Source organism: Sarcophilus harrisii, chromosome 2 (assembly GCF_902635505.1).
Source record: "Sarcophilus harrisii chromosome 2, mSarHar1.11, whole genome shotgun sequence".
Taxonomy (NCBI): Eukaryota; Metazoa; Chordata; class Mammalia; order Dasyuromorphia; family Dasyuridae; genus Sarcophilus; species Sarcophilus harrisii.
In genome coordinates this window covers 622,181,201-622,201,486 of record NC_045427.1, presented here as the reverse complement: position 1 = coordinate 622,201,486, position 20,286 = coordinate 622,181,201, and the positions used below count along the sequence as shown (strand labels likewise).

General features: G+C 37.3%; 2 protein-coding genes across 5 annotated transcripts in view; one reads left to right on the top strand and one right to left on the bottom strand.

Annotated features, from left to right (window-relative positions):
• The window catches only part of RASSF4 (Ras association domain family member 4), an 89,415-nt gene that overhangs the window by 18,583 nt on the left and 50,546 nt on the right, over positions 1-20,286 (bottom strand). For 3 of the 4 annotated variants that reach the window (XM_023499242.2, XM_012544918.3, XM_023499299.2), the window contains exons 5-7: positions 9,514-9,656; positions 8,618-8,706; positions 7,232-7,392 (exon numbers count right to left, since the gene is read on the bottom strand). In XM_023499242.2, the coding sequence (XP_023355010.1) occupies positions 7,232-7,392; positions 8,618-8,706; positions 9,514-9,656 (393 nt within the window). The remainder of the gene's footprint in view (positions 1-7,231; positions 7,393-8,617; positions 8,707-9,513; positions 9,657-20,286) is intronic. The other variant, XM_023499278.2, reaches the window with a different exon arrangement.
• On the top strand, positions 17,582-19,907 carry DEPP1 (DEPP1 autophagy regulator). The gene is made up of 2 exons (XM_012544978.3): positions 17,582-17,862; positions 18,817-19,907. Exons 1-2 carry the CDS (start codon positions 17,625-17,627, stop codon positions 19,506-19,508), a joined length of 930 nt encoding a protein of 309 aa, XP_012400432.2. The 5' UTR covers positions 17,582-17,624; the 3' UTR covers positions 19,509-19,907.

Genomic DNA, 20,286 nt, shown 5'->3' with positions numbered 1-20,286 from the left:
AGGACATTTCTCTTTGCTGTAACAAATTAAATGAAGAATTATCTAACAGAAAGGAAGAAATAAATCAAAAAAAAAAAAAAGAAAAAGAAAGAAAGAAAAACTAAGAAAAAAATGTTTGGAGAAGGTATTGAAGAATTAACCCAGTATCAACAAGTTGGTGGGTAGAAGAATGTGAAACCAGAAGAAAGGGAATAGCACCTTCTGAAACACTGAAGGTATATTAAAAGCATGAATCTCAAAACACAATGTATAGCTCTAGATGGTGGGACAAAGAATTATTGCATAATATTCCATGGATTCTTAGAAGGGATTCATAGGTATTTTCTGCAAGAAGAATATAGCATGGTGTTGGCTCTGGCTATCACTGCTGAGGGATGTGCGCTCTCTAAATATGACTTAAATCAGCTGGATATGTGCTTCTATAGTATAAAGGTGAGCATAAAGGAATTTATGTCTGTTGAGCACTGTTCTATTGATTTGTGTAGGAACAAATGGGGTCTGTAAGAGAAAACCAAAAGTTTGTTCTGGGAAATATTAAGCCCTCAACAGAAAAGTGACAAATTTGAGGTAGAGAGTAGGGGGAAACACAAGCGATCTTCTAATAATATTTTCCAATTAGAAATTGGAATTTTAGAACAGAAATAATTATATAGCAATGAAAAGCTGGTTAAGACCATAAAGAACAATAGGATGTGTCCCAATGACCCTTTAAATTCTTAATTTCTATATTACAGACATAATCATTCAATCAGAGGTGATAGCTTATATTAATATAGTTCTTTAATTAATGTAAAGTACTTGATTTAGATACATTATACCTCACTTGATCTTTCCAAAAATACTGAGTGGGCACAACAGACAATGTCATCCTCATTTTACAGATAATAGAACTGAACCTCAGAGGTTATGTAATGTTCCTGCAAATAGGCAAGCAGTAAGGGTAGGAAGTTAAATTTGAGTCCTTTCTTTTCTGAAGTCCAAAACTCTTTATTTCAACACCAAACTATCTCTATGCTGCTTAAGTGGCACAGTGGATAGCGTGCTCAAACTGGAATCAGAGAATCCTAAATTCAATTTTATTGACACTTAACTGTGAGATCCTGGGCAAATCACTTATCTGCCAGTTTCTTCAAAAACAGGATGGAGAGTGTTAGAATCCTAGTGTTAACTCAATGGAATTGATACAATGTTTATTGGTTCGCACATTAGAGCAAATCCTTACAAGGTGTTAAGTCACTAGTATTGATAGAAACAATGTTTAAGTTAATATCTTTGAGAGTTCACACATTAGCTTACACATTAGTTCACACGTTTGGGAGAGTTCAGGGTTCACAATGAGATATCCAAATTCATACCTCCCATAATCCCACTCTCAGCAACCTTTGAGCTTACACCTCTAAAAGAGCATAAAAACAGCTGGGCTCAGTCAGGAGAGTTCAGTTGAAAAAGATTGAGAGGGGAGCATCAGTTGGAGATTGAGAAGCCACGAGTTGGAGTTGAGCTAGAGGCAGAAGCTGGAAGAGCTAAAAGACGAGCTGCAAGAGCTCTTGGAACCAAGGAAGGAGAGAGGCCTCTCAGAAAGCTAACTGGGCCCAAGGAAAGAGATAAGACTTGGAAGGAGAAAATAAACATTTGGATTTTATCAGCTGGCTGCATTTGGAGTGATTATTAATGTGAACTGAAACTAAGGCTGCCTCCAGAAAACCTCCCCAAGAAACCTGCTTCCAGAGAACCATCATATATTATACAAAAGAAAACAGGAGAGAATGTGAACCCTTCTCAGAATATGACCCCTGCCATAGTTTGGGGCTACAGTTCCAAGAAAACCTCCTTTGCTTAATCTCGCACAAAACACATTGTAATCTATAGTCCACCTGTTCTTGTACCCTAGATTACAGATTGTGAGCCTTGATACAAATTCGGGACAGCTGAGGCCCAAGATGGGGTAAAAATTGTTTTAGTGTATTAAAAACCATTCTCTGTTGCCTTTTCTTTGCCTTGCTCCATTAGACCATGCTAATGGAGGTGACATCTTTTTTCTGCAGAACCTGAATAAACTGCTTTCTACTCTGACTCTTAGAAATGTCTATTTGAATTCTTTTGGGTTAGTGTTCACTGTCCCACACACTCATCTATAAAATGAAGATAATAATTACATTTACCTCCTACAGTTGTTGTGAGGATCAAATATGATAATATTTGCAAAATATTTTTAATCCTAAAAGCATCATATAAATGCTAGCTATTAGTTATTATTATTAGCTCTTTGTATGGAATAAAACTATCAAAGCCTAAGAAGAAATTATTCATCTGATCAAAAAGGACATATAGAAAATGGTGGTAAAGGGAAAAATATTTCCAATCAAATAAGACCTGAAACTAACATTACAAAGAGTGACAGAATCTCCATGGGAGAGAAAGATAGTAAATCATGGGAAAGTAACAGGGAAGAGAGAATATTAGACTTACAGCCTCAGACATCTATATGCCAGCATGCAGAAAATGTATAAACAGCAAATTGAGAGTAAGATTTTAATATGGAAGCTGGCAAATATCACCACATAGAAAGCATGGGATTTGGTAAGATGATATTTATTGAAGAATATAGAAATGAGAGTGTATTCTTTATTCAAAGGAAGCTGTGTGAGTTAGGATGGGGAGGAGATAGCAAGTCAACTCTTAGTGTGAGAATTAATAGTCATCCACAGACAGGAGAAGTAAAACACAGTGAAGAATGTCTGAATGAAGTAGAAGATAGAATATAATAGAAGATTAAAGCAATGGGGCCAATGCAGTAAGTAGAGGAGTTTCTGCTTCAGATCACCAAATGGTATCAAAATAAAGAATTTCAATTACTATGGCATCTACCAGATAAAACTTTCTTTTAAAAGGAGAACGTGAGAAAAAATCCTGAATTGATGATAATATCATCTTTCAGGAGACAGATGGAATAAGTAGCACCACTGAATAATGAGAATAAATTATTTGGTTGAAATAAAGAATTGGATACCTGGAAGGATATAATAACTTTATTCTAGAATCCATTATGACCAAAGAAACTAGATGAACATGGTTTAGATTTCAATAAAGGGAGTTTCAAAAGAATCCAGAAATAAGATAAGAGATTATAATGGAGGTGGGTAGGTTAAGGGGATCTCCAGAATTAAATTATCAAGACAGAGTTAAGAATATGCCTAATGAGTAAGAAAAGGTAAAGTTTTAAGAGTCCAATGTGCCCACATAAGAAGTTCTCTGAACTGAAGAGGATAGTGATATAATATATCTCCTAGGGATACAGCAAAAGCCCTAAGACTACTTGACCTTAACCCTAAGGCCATTTGGCCTTGGGAGTGCTGTAGTTCCACAAATGATCCTGGCTGTCAGATAACAATCTGTTAGTAACAAAGTTTCTGAGAAAATCTAAATCTAAATCATAGCATTCAATAATGGGGTACAACACCACTTCTAAGCCCTAGAATTCAATACTACTCAATACCATCTCTAAGACCACTCCTCAATTCTACCTCTATGCCATAAAAATTAGTATATCATGACATGAACACCTGATCTTTCTCTCTTTTCCCTATAAATTTATCTTGTTCCTGGTCCTTTATTAAATTCTTTTGGAACTTAGCCCATCTTAATTGGCTTTATAATTACAATAAACTTCACCCCCTGTCTTAGAGATGGATCTGAGCCTGCAAATTCTTTTGAGACACTTTGTGAAACCAGTCTGGAACCCCAATCTTTTTGGGATCTCCTTTGAAACCCAACAACAGGAAACCAAGATGAAAACAGGGTCAAGTTAGAATGAACTATAAAGGTTACAAAAAGACTAATGATAAGAATGACAAGGTTTATGGAAAATTTTGAGGATAAATGTTGGGATTATAAGGAAGACCTTTTGGACACAGAGTATTCAGAAAGAGTTACTGTTTCAGTCCTTAATTGGTATGAGGTAGGTGGGGTTGGGATGGGACAAAGGAAGACCTTTTGGACACAGTATTGGGAAGGGGTTACTGTTTCAATCCTTAATTGGTATGGGTACACAAAGGAAGACATTTTGGACACAATATTAGGAAAGGGTTACTATTTCAATCTTTAATTGGTATGGGGTAGATGGAGTGGGACAAAGAAAGACCTTTTGGACACAAAGTATTAGGAAAGAGTTACTATTTCAATCCTTAATTGATATGGGGTAGGTCAGATAGGATAAAGGAAGATCTTTTAGACACAAAGTAAGAAAGGGTTACTATTTCAATCTTTAATTGTTATGGGTAAGTGGGATAGGACAAAGGAAGATCTTTTGGACACAGAGTATTAGGAAAGGGAGTTACTATTTCAATCTTTAATTGGTATGGGAAGGAGTGGGACAAAAGAAGACCTTTTGAACACAATATTACAAAAAGGTTAATATTCCAATCCTTAATTGGTATGGGGCAGGTGGGGTGGGACAAAGAAAGAGCTTTTGGGCACAGAGCATTAGGAAAGAGTTAATATTTCAATCCATTATTGATACTGGGTAGATGGGGTGGAACAGGGTCTTCAAAGTGAAGCAAAAGAACAAAGAATTGATTTTTCAACTTCCTGATTGTTTCCTGGACCAGGGTGAGGAGAAAAGCAAAATCTTAAAACTCAGAGATAAGCAATATGGAATAATTAACTGGAAATGACATCAATTAGAAAAGAATTTGATCCTTTGAGAAAACTAGAGGTAAAGAAGGAAAGGGGATGGGGAAGAGAAGAATGAGTCGTCACCAGTGAGAACCTGGAACATACATTCATTCCTTTAGTGGGCTGCACATATACACAAAATGCTTAAATGATTCAATGGGAAAGTGTAGAAGGTAGGTGCCAACAACAAAATCAAATTAAAAAATAAAAACCAGGGGAAAGACAGATTTGGGTGAAGTCAACAGGCCTTTGATAATGGATAACTAAGAGGAGAGGAAACAGTCAACACCTAGGAAATAGTCAGCACCTAATGTTATTTTCATCTAGTGCTGATTTGAAAAGGCCTGACTTCATTAACTTAGGAAATTCCTTCTACCAAGTAGGTCAAAACTTGTTCTGTAATTTATAGTCTTAAGAAAGAGGTGTACCTTGGGGACCTTTAGTTATTTGCCCAGAGTCACACAACCTGGATATGTCAAAGGCCAAGTTTATCTGACTCAGAGGCAAGTTCCCTTGCTGTGACATCCCTTTTGCTCCTGGAATTGTATGGAGCAGCTACTGGATTTTGCTGAATTGAATCCTTTTGCCACACAGGCTTGGGGAGAGGTGTCCACATCAATAAAATGTGGGGTTTGGACTAGATCAGCTCTTAAACTCTTCTAACATACTATGCTAAGAAAACAATCTTCAGATTGAAAATGGCAGTCCAAGATAAATAATGACTTTTATAGAAAGAGAAGACCAAAGGCCCTGGGATAAACTTCTAATCCCTCATTCTTATTAATGATATCCCATTGATACTGCAAGAACTTTCTATAATGAAAGCTAAATTTCTGTTAATGATCACTAAGGAATCTTAGAGAACAGGAAAAATACTCTAAGATTTAAGATACATTTTTAAGAGAAACAAGGTAGATTTGTCCAACTTAATATCTCATTTACCTCCTTGCAAAAAGAAAGAAAGAAAGAAAGAAAGAAAGAAAGAAAGAAAGAAAGGAATGTAGAGTGACCTGCCCAAGGTCACACAATTTGTGAAGAGAAGAGCTGGCTTTAAGCCTAAATACTCTCAATCAGTCCATCAATATAATCATCACTATACTACCTATACCTTTTTAGGAGCCAGTGTGAGATCACTGGAAGTAAGCTATGGTAGACAAACTACATTTCCTTTTTTGACAAGGTTAGTAGGCCTAGAGATATAAGAAATATTATTGAAGCAAATTTGCCTTCAAGAAAAACATCTGACAAAATTGTTGTATTTTTGTCAACAAAAATGAAGTGGTACAGGTTGGGCAACAGTGCAGTTAAGTAGATTTAGACCTGGTTGAATGACCCAGTACACTGAATTTGCTAATGGATCATAGAATTTCAGATCTAGTCCTTAGGGGATAACTAGTCCAACCTGTGCCCAAACTAGAGTACCCTTTCTACTATATCTCCTACAAGTGACTACCTATCCTGAGAAGGGGAATTTCTTGTCATACTTAACAGAGGTATCTAGAGCACTGTTGTATGACCTTGTCATTGCCACCTCCACGTCACATTTTTATCAATGACTTGGAATCATAAAAGGCATACTTGATAACTCATGCAGGAGGCATGAAATCTGATGTAGTGGATGGTTGAATCAGGGTTCAAAAGATCACAACAGGATGATGAAGTGTCGAATAATTGTGCAAGTGGGCTACAAAAATCAACTGCACAGCACAAAAGGGAAAATATAGTTTGATTAGTTGTACATAAAGGAATTAGAGTTTTTAATACAGTACACAAATAAGTGTGACTTGGCCAAAATAACCAAGTCATATTTTCCATTGAATCAACAGAAGAAGCACAATATCTTCAACACAGGGGTCTGCCAAATGCACTGTGCTCTGCCATGACCACTGTTTTGTTTTAAGTTCCAGGCACCATATTTTATGAGAGGAAGCTGGATGAGTCTGCAAGAAGAGGTCTAAGATTGTGAGAAAGCCTCTAGTATACTGGGAGCAACAAGGTGGGGAAGGGTAGGGGAGAAAAAGTCCATAAAGAGGAATTATGGGACAACATGAACAAAAATACACAATTATACTGACATGCATTAATGGAAGAAATACCCAAATCAGTGAGCTCACAAGTCCATTGAAATAACAGAGTGGGCAACAGGTGGAACAGAGATTGGGCCCATTTTTAATAGCTATAGAGGGAAGATTTAGAAGCAATGTATCAAATTTTCAGAGAGGTTGATTTTGGTTCAAAAATGAAGAATTTTCTAACAATATTGCCCATATGAAAAGAACTTCAGGAGTAGGGTGTGACTAACCACATGTTAGGGCTGCTGCAGAAAGGGCTCAGATACTAGGGAGGGAATTAGAGTAAACATTCTTTCCAATCCTAAAATTATACACACAGTGTAAAAAACAAAACAAAACAAACAAAAAACCCCAAACCACCATTTCCTTACACCTCTGAGCACAAATTATACAGTAACCTGACCATCTTTTCTTAGGTTCAGATGCTAATCTGTAATGTAAATGAGCTAAATGCACCATAAGAAGTGCTAGTCCTGAGAGATTACCTTGTGGTTATAGAAATGCCCGTTGATTGAAAATCTATGCCGCTTTATCTTCTGAGCTTCTCCCAGTGTGCGGCATTTTGATCTTCGCTGAATCATGCAACTTGCATCACTTTTTGTCCGCATGAGCTGTGGTGTCTCCTCTTCACCATTTATAAGATCTGCTGATGGTGGAGGAGAACAAAAAACATGACAGTTTTGCTGGGCCAATAGATGACAATACAATTAATAAAATGATATGTGATTGAACTCATAAACAGAACAACATTAAGAATTTGTGCATATGGAATTATTAATTCTCTGTTTTTATCACTCAAATTAAATTTAATAATTTTTTTGTGCAAGAGACTAGGGCACTAGTTCTGTTGCTCCTATGTTCAAGTAGGTAGATAAAGATGTATAGAAAAAAAAAGAAGAAACAATTTGTGATTAATTAGAATACTTTGTCCACTAGACATTGTGAGATTTCTGCTTAGAAAATTATTGATATTTACTGAGTGACCTTTAGTGGGTGCTGTACAAGAAAATACAAATTGGGGGAAAAAAAAGACTAAGAATCAATATGGAGGTGATTATGAGGTACCTGAGAGCAGGCAGCCCCTGGATCTCCAGTTTGGGGAGATCCTACAGGTCAAATAACAGAAAATGAGATTCCAAGTGGCTTGATTAGGGTATTGATTGATTAGACTACCATCTAATCTGGTGCCTTAGTTCAGACAGATAAACTCTTTTGTTGACATATAAAGTCCTTTATAACCTGGCTCCGACTTCCCTTTCCAGTCTTTTTACAAATTTCCTTTTAGTTACTGTGTATGTATCTTGAATGTATCTATTTATATTCATGCTTCCCCCCCTTTGCAAAATAAGCTGCTTGAGGACAAAGAATATTTTGGTTTTCCATTGTATTGCCAGAGCTTGGTATAGGCCTGCCTGGCACATAGTAAGCATATGCTAAACGTGTATTGATTATTCTTCTTTATGTATTCTAAGGCCAGCCAAATCAATCTACTTATTATCTCTCACAACATTTAATCTTCATGCATCTTCCACATCTGGAACATACTTCCCTCCTATCTCTATCTTTTGTAATCCTTAATTTCCTTCAAAGCTTAGCTGGATGATTCCTCTGAGACCTTTCCTGAGCCCAATAGTTTGTGTTTCCTCCCCCCATGACCTCATATATAGCCTGTATATATTTTTTGTATATACTTATATATCTATGTGCTATTTCTAGTGATAGACTTTGAGGGTAGGAATTATTTTATTTTCATTTTGTTATCACATCATCACACATAATGCTTGGTGAGTGAAAATCACACTAATCTATAGGAGTTTCACCTCTCTGTCCTTTTCTTGATTGGACCTGCCCACAGGAGGAACCCCACTTACTTGAGTAGGTGCCAGAGCTTTCTGAGTTCACCACAGCATGAGGGCTTGATTCCTCAATGGTCTCCTTGGCACCCTGTTGAAGTCCCGTTCTGAAAAGACAGTCATCACATTTGAGGCTTTCTGTTGTCAGAAAAGAGTTTCTCATTTCCAAAGGGACTGAGCTAGATATCCTTTCATATGAGGGACAAAGGAGAGGAGAGGAGGCAAAAGTCAAATGCTGACATTTTACATCATACTTCTATATGTGAATATTTTCTCCTCCTATTGGATATAAAAGAAGGGATTCTTTATTTTCTTTCATTTTGTTCCCTGGCATACATTAGGTGTTTAATCAATGCTTGTTATTGTTATATTATGAAGTAAGTGGTATATTCTTATTTCTGTTTTATAGATGGAAAATTGAGGATTAAAGAGGGAAAGAGACTTCTGGCCATGTCTCAAGAGGGGGCAGAATGGCAGAGCAGAACTACATCACTCAATTTGGAATCAAGGACCTGGTTTTAAATCCTGTCCTTGATCTTCACTACCACTTGTCTACATAGTTTCTGGGCAAGTCACTTAAGAAGACTAAGAATCAATATGGAGCTGATTTTGAGGTACTTGAGAGCAGGCAGCCCCTGGATCTCCAGTGCCTGGTACAGTTCTTCCACATAGGAAGAACATGATAGATGCTTCCTGAATCGAAATGAGTAAAGGTCTTTCTTTGACCTCAGCCAAACCATGAATTTTTTGAGCATTCTCAATATTCTCTGTTAATTTCTTTTGACTTCTCTGGGTTTTTTTTTTCCTCATATCTCTACTCTGGCCTCTATAAAGAGGCTGGATGAATGTCTAGTTTAGCAAGGGAAGGTTGCATGGAGCACCTTGAGGAGCTCCCTCTCCATTGGGCTACTTACTGGCTTAAAGTAGATAGATCTTTCTTCCATGGGGCCGTAGAGAGGTGGATTCTCTCATTATCATCCTGCATCTGGAGCCTGATGGGTCGCCTCAATCCCCAGGATATGTTGAGTAGCCCTTCAATGATCAGCTCTCCTTCTTCCTGAAGTCGGAGGTGGGGGAACAAAACATGGAGACACTCAAGGCCAGTCTTACCCAACTTAAAGATTGGTCTCAGGGCCCACCTATCTCCACGTGCTATATAACATTTGGTACGTGATGAGAGAACCTAGCAAAAGGAAATGTGAGCCGTGCACTTTCACATCTCATCCCACCCTGACTTGGCCAGAAAAAAGCAGTACTAGGGAATGAATCTGATGAGTCAGAATTAATTCAGGAACACAGCCGAGGTATAGTCAGTCACGTACAGCCTGGGCCTTGAGGAAATAGAAGTCTCAAGGTAGAAGTGTTTCTACCCACATACCCAGAAACTTCCCCTTCCGACCATACGACTTCTCTAATGAGTTACTATTAATGGATTTTAAGCTGACTTCTATTTCCTATGTATGGTCAACTCAGTTAACTGCAAATAGATTACCCCACCCATCCCCCATCAGTCAGACTAAAAGCAAGATCAAACACGAAAAGGTGTCAGGACAAGACCCAAGAGGATGGGAGTAACTGTGTATTAGTATGTGTGCCTGAATCAATCTCTATCCTACAACCAAAGCATTCCTGGATTACCAAGTATCTGTGCCTCTACTCTGATGTAGCAGAGGAAATAATTCAATTTCAACATTTACTAAGTTTAAGGAGGTCTTAAGTATCATTTTTTTTAAAAAAATAGGTCACTAAAGCACCAGAATGATAATGAATCAACCAGCAGGCTCCCAGAGCTATCTTACTGTCAGATTTTATAATGAGATTTTCTTTTTTTATAAAGATTTTTTTAAATTAATTCTCCCGCATCCCCCAAAAGTACATCTAACTACTGTACTAAAAGTACATCCTTCCCACTCTCCCCACTCCCATTTTGAGAAAATAAAAAAAAAAAAGTCCTGTTACAAATACACAGTTAAACAAATCAAAATCTCTCATTAGCCATAACTCACACATGTGTGTACATACACACACATACACACACAAAGAGTCTCAATTTGCACTTTTGAGTCTATCACTTCTCTATCAGGAGATAGGAAGAATATTTCTTGACATGATATTTCCAAAGATAAATTAATTTCTAATTTTATAGGTGAAGTGTAAGATTAAAAAAAAAAATGAATTCTGTTCCCTTGACTTAGTCATTTACCACCTTCCTCCCTTCCTTAGACACACTATCCCCAAAAGGGTAATAAAAAAAAAGTATCTCCAAACTGTAATAAACCTTTTAGGGGTAAGTTAGAAGGATTGAATATTTCTTCATTAATTAACTGGGTCTCTTAGAAATCTCCTTTAGAGGGCAACTAACTTTTCATTTGGTATGAGTTAGGCTATCTGGCCCTGGATTGACTTAATTCATCTTTCCAAAAAAGATCAAAATTAGGAAATTTAGAGGGCATTTCATGAGTGCACAATTACCATCTAAAATTCCAAGAACATTAGTTATTCTGTTCAATCTATCCCACCCCACCCTTCCTCCATACAGATTCTGTTCTATTTACTAGTCTCATTTTTGAGGAATTTTCTCAATATAGGAAATGATCAAATAGCAATTAAGAAACTACTGAATATTGATATTGTACTATTGTTGTAAAGGAAGGAAAGTGGTGTGGTGTGATGGTGTAGTAGAAACTGAACACAGAAGACTGGTGGTAGAAGCTCATGCTACTTTTATTAATAAGCTCTAGACCCATAGCCAAGTACTTCATCTCACTTTTTAGGACTTCAGTTTCTTTAATTGTAAAAAAAAGTAGGGACAAGATTAAATCAACCTTTTTTTGTGTGTCCTGAACCCCTTTGGCAATATGATGATGGTTACAAACTCCCTTTTCAAAATTACAACTGATACCTACATTCAGAATTGAAGGAAGTGCTAAAATTTAAATATTAGTGAAAATAAGTATGTAAAAAAAAATTTCCCCTCCAGGTTCAACACAAAGGTAGAAGGTATCACTTGAGAAGAGTTTTGAAGCAGAAAAAAAGGATTCTTAGAGGTAGACATGAAAGATTTGGAAAGTATTAGAGAAATGGAGACCAGTTAGTGCAAAGACACACAGATGGGATAGTATCACCTGAATAACATTTTAGGTCCTTCATAATTTGGACCTAACCAACCATTGGGTTTAGAGTTAGAAGGGACTTTGAAATCAGCTATCCTAATCCTCATCAAGCAGCCAAGTCCCAGAACCCTCAATATCAAAACTGGGATTTAATTCTAGGTTATTTTTTTTTAATTTATTTACATATCCTTTGTAGCTCAATCAAAAATCTTCTACAAGCATCAAAACTGCTTTCAGTCTACCTGGGAGATAAACTTTTGTCCCTTTAATTTAAGATGAATTTGCAATCAAATTAGCATTTAATTCAGAAAAGAACCAAAGACTTAAATATTAGGGCTAAGAGGTTAACACTATCAATTATTTTCAAGCCCTTGATGAATTAAAAGTTATCCAGCAAAGATTAAATTTAAGAAAAGTGAAATAAATGGCAGGTGTGATTGCCAAGCCATTGTTAGCGATATCCAAAAGATTTAGAATGGAACTGATGCTATGGGACAGGAGATGGACAAATGTTATCCCCATTTCCAAAAATGTGAAAGAGAAAAGTCAAAAACTCAATGAGGGAGTTCAACATTCCTGACAAAATCCTAGAACATATTAATGCTAATGAATATCTAAGAAAAAGAAGAATGATGAATCAATCCCAGAATAACTCATCAAGAACAGGTCACATCAGTCTAAGTTTATTTCCTTTTGTGTGAGAGCTTTTAAACTTACTGATCAAAGAAATACTGTAAATAGTTTATATATAATTTATTCAGATTTCAGAGAAGCATTTGTCAAAAGCGTCTTATGCTATTCCTGTGGAGTAATATGGTCTGCACAAGAGTGCAATTAGAAAGATTCAGAGATAGTCGAATAGCTAAACCCAAAGGGTGATCATTAATAATTCCATGTCTACTTGGAAAGTTTCCAATAGAGGTTTCAGGAAGTTCTGCTTGGCCCTATGCTATTTAACATTTTTATCTATGACGTGGATACAGGTCTAAATGGTATATTTGACAGATGTACAGATGACAAGGAGCTGGGAACAAGAATGCACTGGAAGCCCTATGGTCAGTAAGTCAACCATGTGATATGGCAATCATAAAACCTAACATAATCTTAGGTGAAATTAAAAAAAGGCACAACACAGGCAAGGGAAATAATAGTACAGGTATATTTTTTCTAATTAGACTTCATATGAATTATTTTGTCATAGTTTCAGAAGGACATTGGTGACCTAGAGAGATATACTAGAATAGTGGAGAATATCATTCTAACCAAAAAATGGTTGAAAAACTTAGGGATGTTTAACCTGAAGAGTGGGGAGGGGGACAGAAATTATTTTCACATATTTGAAAGGTTGTCACATGGGAGAAAGATTAAACTTCTGTTTTGTTTCAAAGGCAATGAAGCAATGGGTAGAAGGTGCAAAAAAAAAAAAAGGTTTAAGTTAATATTAAAAATTAGAGCTATCTAGCCTTTTCCTTTTTTGGGTCAATAGACTTCTAATACTATAGACACTTCTTTTTTGGGATTTCTCCACTGACTGGTGAGTTCCTACAGAGACCACTATTTCAGGAAGAGCCTAGGTCATCTACATTCGTTTTTCTCCCAGCTTTTCTCCTGATTTTTCCAGCTCTCTTTTATGTGTTGTCTTCTCCCATTAAAATGTGAACTCCTTGTGGGTAGAGAACGTCACTTTTTCTTCCAATATATTTTTTATGTCCAGTGCTTAGTACAGTGCTTGGCATATAATAAATCCTAATCAATGCTCTATCTATCTATCAAGCATATATCTTTCCATCCATCTCTTCATCCATCCATTCACCCATCTGTTAGCACAACAGGCTGTCTTAAAAAAAAGTTGATTCTTTATTTTCAAGTAAAAAAAACATTTTTTTCAAGTAAAAGTTTGAATAATCATTTGTTGGGGATGGTGTAGAAGAGTATTGTTTTTAGTTATTGTTTGGAATAAATGACTTGAAACTCACTCATCATATTACTATCTAGAGTCCCATCCATATTAAAGCAGAGGCCTCAATAGTTTCTCTGACCTGGTAGAACATAAGATGAATAAGAAGAAAGGACCCTCTTACTTTTGGATGTATAATACCAATGGCTGATATAATAAATGATTATTGATTGATTTTATTTTCTTTAACATAGTGTAAGACAAGCAAATAAAATCCCTAATGAGTCAATTGGAAACAGTACATCTTTTTTTTTTTTTTTGGACAACTTTCCATTTGTCCTCATTAACAAGATTTCATGTTTCAGTCATCCAGTTCTCTAATCTGTGAATCAGATAGCTAAGTCTAGCATAAACTTGTAGAAAGATGTCCTATGTAAATTGATAGATGAGACAAAACATGAATTTTTCATATCCTCACTCCCACAAACTGCTGATAGGATCATGCTTACTCCTGGATCTTGTTCCTGATTAAGTGAAGTACTTAATAAATACCTTTCTCCTCTTAAGGAACCCTCTAAGAAAAGTGGTTAAGCAGGACCCAAGTATAATCTTTTGACTGAAGTCTAGCTATTCTCTGCCTGAAAAAAGAATCCCCTCTCTACGTATTTCTGATAAATGGCCATGATTTTCATCCTTGAAAACTTCTAGTGACAGGAAATTCATTTCTTTGCCAGGAAAAAATGTCATTAAAAAAACAGCTTGAATGACTAAGAACATCGTAATACTGTGCCCAGATTTGCCTCATTGCTAGTTCTAACTATTGGTTTTAGTTCCGTCCTTTAATATAAAAGCAAATCTTCCAAATCTAAAGGACTGCTATCCTATCATATGTCTCTTTCCCCATCTGGCCTCATGCCCCTCTTCTATCCCTACTTGTTCTTCAGGCTGAGACAACTGTACTTTCCTCATGTCACAAATTCCCATTGTTCCTAAATGTTCTGAAAGTTCTTTCACAGTACTCTGCCAACTATATTTCATCTGTCTCCCAACTTTGTACCCTGCTCTCCCAACACAACAATACAGATGTGGTCTGATCAGGGACTATAGCATTACTCATTTTAGAAAAACACCACAAAGACACATTATGGAGAATCAATAAAAGACTTGGAGATAATTCAGAATTTCTGTTTCCTTATTCACACATTTCTGCTCAAGCTACTTTTTTTTTTTTTTTTTTTTTTTAAGAATAAAACAGTTTTCTGGCTGCTAACATCCTGACCCTTGAATGCCTAGTAGTGAATATACTTGAAATACAAAGTCAATAGTAAGCTTGATGACAGACTAATGGGAAGCCTTGGACAAGGGATATCATGGAACAACAATATAGCATAGATGACGTGACTGAGGTGTCTCCTGAAAACCAGATTTTGCCAAAGGCTTAAAATCAGGTATTAATGTGTACTCTAGCTCAGGGCACAACAGTCAAGAAAAAAGTTTGGATTTAAGAATAGAATTATTCACTTTGTTTTCTTAAAGAATTGGGGGGTAGCCTGAAGCATGTTAGAGTCTTTCTTTCTTCACCTGGGAAGGAGAAAATAAATTAACTTTATGTACATGTGCACCTTTTCCATCCTCCTAGATCAAAGTCTTCATTCTCCAAGATTAAATATGTGGTTGGAAAGATGTGTCTCTGATTCTCTAATACACAGAGCCCTAGTTCTCACTTCTAGGCCTTTGCACAATGGCTATCCCCCATGTCTGGGATCTTTTCTTTTCTAATCTCCCTTTTATATTCTCTCAATTCATTTAGTTTCATTGAGTCATCAAATGTTGAGGTTCAGTTATATGAAGAATTCACAGTGGCCATTCTCTTTGGCAAAAGGTACATTTATTTAGAAGAGATTACAGACAAAATGAAGAGATATAATAGACACCAAGAGGGGTAAATATGAAATAGAGTTGGAAGAGCATATAGTTATCAAAGAAAGGACTTTTAACCATTAGCAAAGGAAAAGACAAGTTTCTTAGTGGAACTCACAATTAACTAGGAGAAAGGAAATATTGGATGAGGTGGGAGGATATCACTGACTAGTAGGCTAAATTCCAAAAGAGATTTAGCACTTTTAAAAAGTTAGGTAACTCTAAGAAGAAGAAAGACACCATATGACATAGGGATGAGAAGAGAGATACCAGGGGGAGATAGGGAAGGGAAAGACATCATGAGGCAGAACATTGTGATGGACCGACCCAAAGAAGTTCGGCAAAGATAGTGTGAGCCATGGACAGATTTGGAAAGGAAATTTAACTTAGGGGTTTTGACATAACTCAGATTTCTGACTGAACATAGCAGAATTGGACTGCCCATGACTTCCACAGTGGGTGGAACTGTCAGATTGAACTGATATCCATTAGTACCCTTTCCTTTTTGCTCCACGGAGTAATTCCATCAATAGTTCAGTCTTTCTCTGCCAACCTCATTACTATTATTTGTTAGAGAGGATTATGTGGTCATGTACAGGCTAGAGAGCCCTTTGGCAGCTAGATAGATGGTGCAATGGATAGAGTTCCAGGTCTGAATTGGGAAGACCTCAAATGTGAACTCAGACATTTAGTTGTGTGACCCTGGAAAATCTATTTCACTTCTGTTTGCCTCGATATCTTTAACTTCAAAATTAATCATATCATCTAATCAGGATTAAGATAATATCTGTAAAGTACTTAGCACAGTGTCCAGTATGTAGTAGACTTAAAAAATGCTAGATCTCTTCCTTATTTAGGAACTTCAATTCAAATTCTGTAGAATCCCTAGCCTGTGAAATGCAAAGTTTGAGGGGAAAGAGCAATCTTTAAAAATAAGAACTGAGGCAATAACCTGGAAATGGAGTGGATACCCATCAGCTGGAGAATGACTGAATAAGTTATGGTTTATAAATATAATGGAATATTATTGTTCCATAAGAAACGATCAGCAGGATGATTTCAGAAAGGCCTGGAGAGATTTACATGAACTGATGTTGAGTGAAATGAGTAGAACTAGGAGCTCATGGCAACAGCAAGATTATACAATGGTTAATTCTGATGGATGTGATTCTTCCCAACAATGAGATGATTCAAACCAGTTCCAATGATTTTGTGTTGAAGAGAGTCTTTTACACCCAGAGAAAGGACTGTGGGAATTGAGTGTGAATCACAACATAGCATTTTCATTCTTTTGGTTGTTTGTTTGCATTTTGTTTTCTTTCTCATTTTTTCCTTTTTTGATCTGATTTTTCTTGTGCAACATAACTGTATAAATATTCATACATGTATTGGATCTAACATATATATTTTTAAATATGTTTAACATATACTGGATTACTTGCCCTATGGGGTGGGGGTGGGAGGAAAGAAGGGGAAAATTTTGAGCACAAGATTTTGCAAGAATCGATGTCGAAAAATTATCTATGCATATGTTTTGAAAACAAAAAGCTGTAATAAAAAATTTAAAAAGCAAGAACTGATTCCAGGAAAGCTATCTTCCCTAATACAAGCTGGAACCTCTGTCCTATACTTCTGGTGCCTGGTCCTGACACCCCAGCAGGCATCCAACCTGTGCAAGCTACCAAAGTCTATGTCCCCCAACCACCTGACAGGTGCAGGGTGAAGGGGGGCTTGGCTTGGAAACTGGACCTAGAATAGTTTTGTTTCTGTGGGAAAGTAGTTTGAGGGAACAATGGAAATCAGTTTTTAGCTTAAGGCGGAAAAGCTTTCATGAGCCCTTTGCTCCATTAGGGCCCAGGCAGGCCATGCAGCAGGAGCCAAGGGCCCACAAAGCATTGCCTCCTCTTTACCACCCCACCCCCACCCTCATTACTGTAAGATAAACAATGGCTGAATCACTGGGGAAATGAATCTGAAAGACAAACATTTACTGAGAGGTTAGTGAAAGGACCAAACCCTGCCCAGTTCCAGCCTGTTTTTCCTCTGAGAGCCTTCCTGAGTGCTGCTATTTTTAGAGCACAGCTGACAGTTATCTATGGCAAGGGATGGTATAAGAGGCTGCTGGGAGGCCCAGATTGGCCAGAGAGCTCCTGGACCAGCAGGCAGCTCCAGCTCCAGCTCTAAGCCCCCGAAGGGACCTTGCCTTTCTCCTCTGCTTTCTGGGTGTCTGACCCAGGCCAGCCAGGGAAGAGGATTCCCTTTGGGTTCTCAGGAAGCCACCGTCTGTAGGCAATCCGTGACAGAACTTCACAGCCCAGTCTCTGCAACTGCAGGTGAGAGCACAGACTGTGTGCACCTTGGGTTGGTGTGTGTTTAATGTGTGTGTGTGTTTTGATTTTTTTTTTTTTTTAATTGCTTTCAATGGCTCAAAGATCAGTTAGAGTAGCTAGGGAAATTTCAACCACTGGGTAACAAAATAGTCTGTCTTTAACATCCTTGCATTCTGATTTTAGCATGGAAACTTGTAGTTCAAAGCCTAGGTATGGTTGGGTAGAAAGCAGGGACAGCTATGTGCCTCTCTGGACCTCCAAAGTGTCTAGCTTCAGAAAAGGAAAACTATGAAGCTTTCTTTCTTTTTTTTTTTCTTTCCTTTCTCTTTCTTTCTTTTGCTCTCTCTTTCTTGCTCTCTTTTCTCTTTCTTTTTCTTCATTTCAAATTGGTATTAGGCTAACTGCAGTATGGATCACCGCCTGAGAACTCTTAGAAAGGGGTCCTCGAAGCCATGAAGTGACTTGTTCAGGTTCTTAAACTAGTAAATGTCTGAGGCAGGACTCAAAAATCGATGATGTATCCAATAATGTTCTAGGCTTGAAGCCTTAATTTAAATTCTGGCTCTGAAACTAACTAGTTGTATGACAATGAGTAATCTCTGTCACAGTTTAGCTTATCTGTAAAATGAGCAGCACCTATCTCACAATGTTGTTGAGTGAATTAAATGTTAATATATGTAATGTATTTTGTGAATCAAAAAGTGTTGGGCATAAATGCTCTGATTATTGTCTACCAAAAATACCATCAATGTCTAGTTAGTGTAAGAAAGCCCTGCTAAATACTCATTGCTCACCCTTCATCTCTCCTAAAACAGAGAGTTGTCAGGATCATTGATTTGCAACTGGTATCTTTAAATTGCCAAATGTTAATGAAAATTGTTTGCATGTCAGTCTCTGAGAGTCCTCATGAATTAATTACATAACTAATGGGTGAATTTTTTTTTTCTTCTTATCAAGGTATGAGATCCAGGCTTCTGATTTCAGTGGCCCTCCTGCCAACCATAAGTGAGAACTCAGAGATGATGATGCTGGGAAGCTCCCAGGCCAAAGATGAGCTGCAGAGTGATCTTCTTTCATCACAGAGCCTCGATGACTACGTGAAGTCCATCTGTCAGCTAGCCCAGCCCACTTCTGTACTTGATGGGGACCAACGTCTCCCCTACAATAGACTGCGAAAGCCATGCAGGCTCAGAGGAAAGACCTTCAATGATTCAACTTCAGCTTCACACAGTGAGAAATCAAGCCCAGCCTCACCCATGCAGGACATCACTGCCCACTTCAGTGGCCAGCATTCGACACTGCCTCTGGGCAACAACATCGACCCCCTCGACTGGCTTTTTGGGGAATCCCAACCAAAAAGACAGAGCTGGAAGGACACCCTAAGGAGGACTGGCCTATCCACTGACCCTTCATGTCTGCATAAACAGAATGAACCCGGAAAATCCAGGGTCCCGCGTCGAATCAGAGCCTGTGAAGCAAAGCTCCCTGGGGGTCCCTTAACAAAACTGTCCAGTGAGTGGGGCAAGGTTTGGGAGAAAAGAACTCAGCCCTCTATGCTGAATGCTTCCCTGAAGTATTCCAGCAGTTCTCACCAGGATAGGATATCCCGGGTTTTGAACTCAAATCTCCCAGTCATTTATGAACTGTGACCCCACAAATAAAGTCTTCTGTAAATAGCTTTTTGTTATGGTGTTTTCTTGCATTATTGGTTTCCTATCTTAAAGAGAAGGACATCTATCCTGTCTTTGCTCTTGTAATGTCTCACAATCCATGCGAGGCTAAGGAATGTTACTGAAGGGGAGAATTTTTCCATTAAGAACTACATACTTGTTTTGATTAAGTACTTGAAGTGGGTAGGATAAACTTTCCATTTGGATAAGTAACAATGGTAACAGTATATCTTAAGTGTAGCTACTGTGCTTAATAGATGGAGAAAATGAAATGACAGTATCTCAGGTTTTGTTACAGATACATGCCAGATGAGAAATCTAAAAGGGAGGGGACAGTTGTTCTGGACTGTCAAAGCACATCTCTTTGGCTTTATCCAAGATGTGAATAAAATGTGGGGCTTTATATAAGTCATATGACTATGGATATTAGCATAGTTAAATGTTGTGAACTCTAAAAAACTTTTTTTTTCACAAATAATAAGGTAGCTCTAGAAATAAATCTCATCAGAGCCCAAACTATTGGCAACTGATCAATCAGTAAGCATTTAGTTAGCATTTGCTATGTGAGAAGTACTGGGTTAGTCACAGGAAATAGAAATATAGAAATGAGAAAGTCCCTTCCGTGAGCTAACATTCTACTAGGATGGTACAAACTCACAGATAAAAGATGTATGTATATATGTATGTACAAATACATATATCACATATATGTATTATGTACATGTTACATAATAATGTTTACATATTATATGTGTGC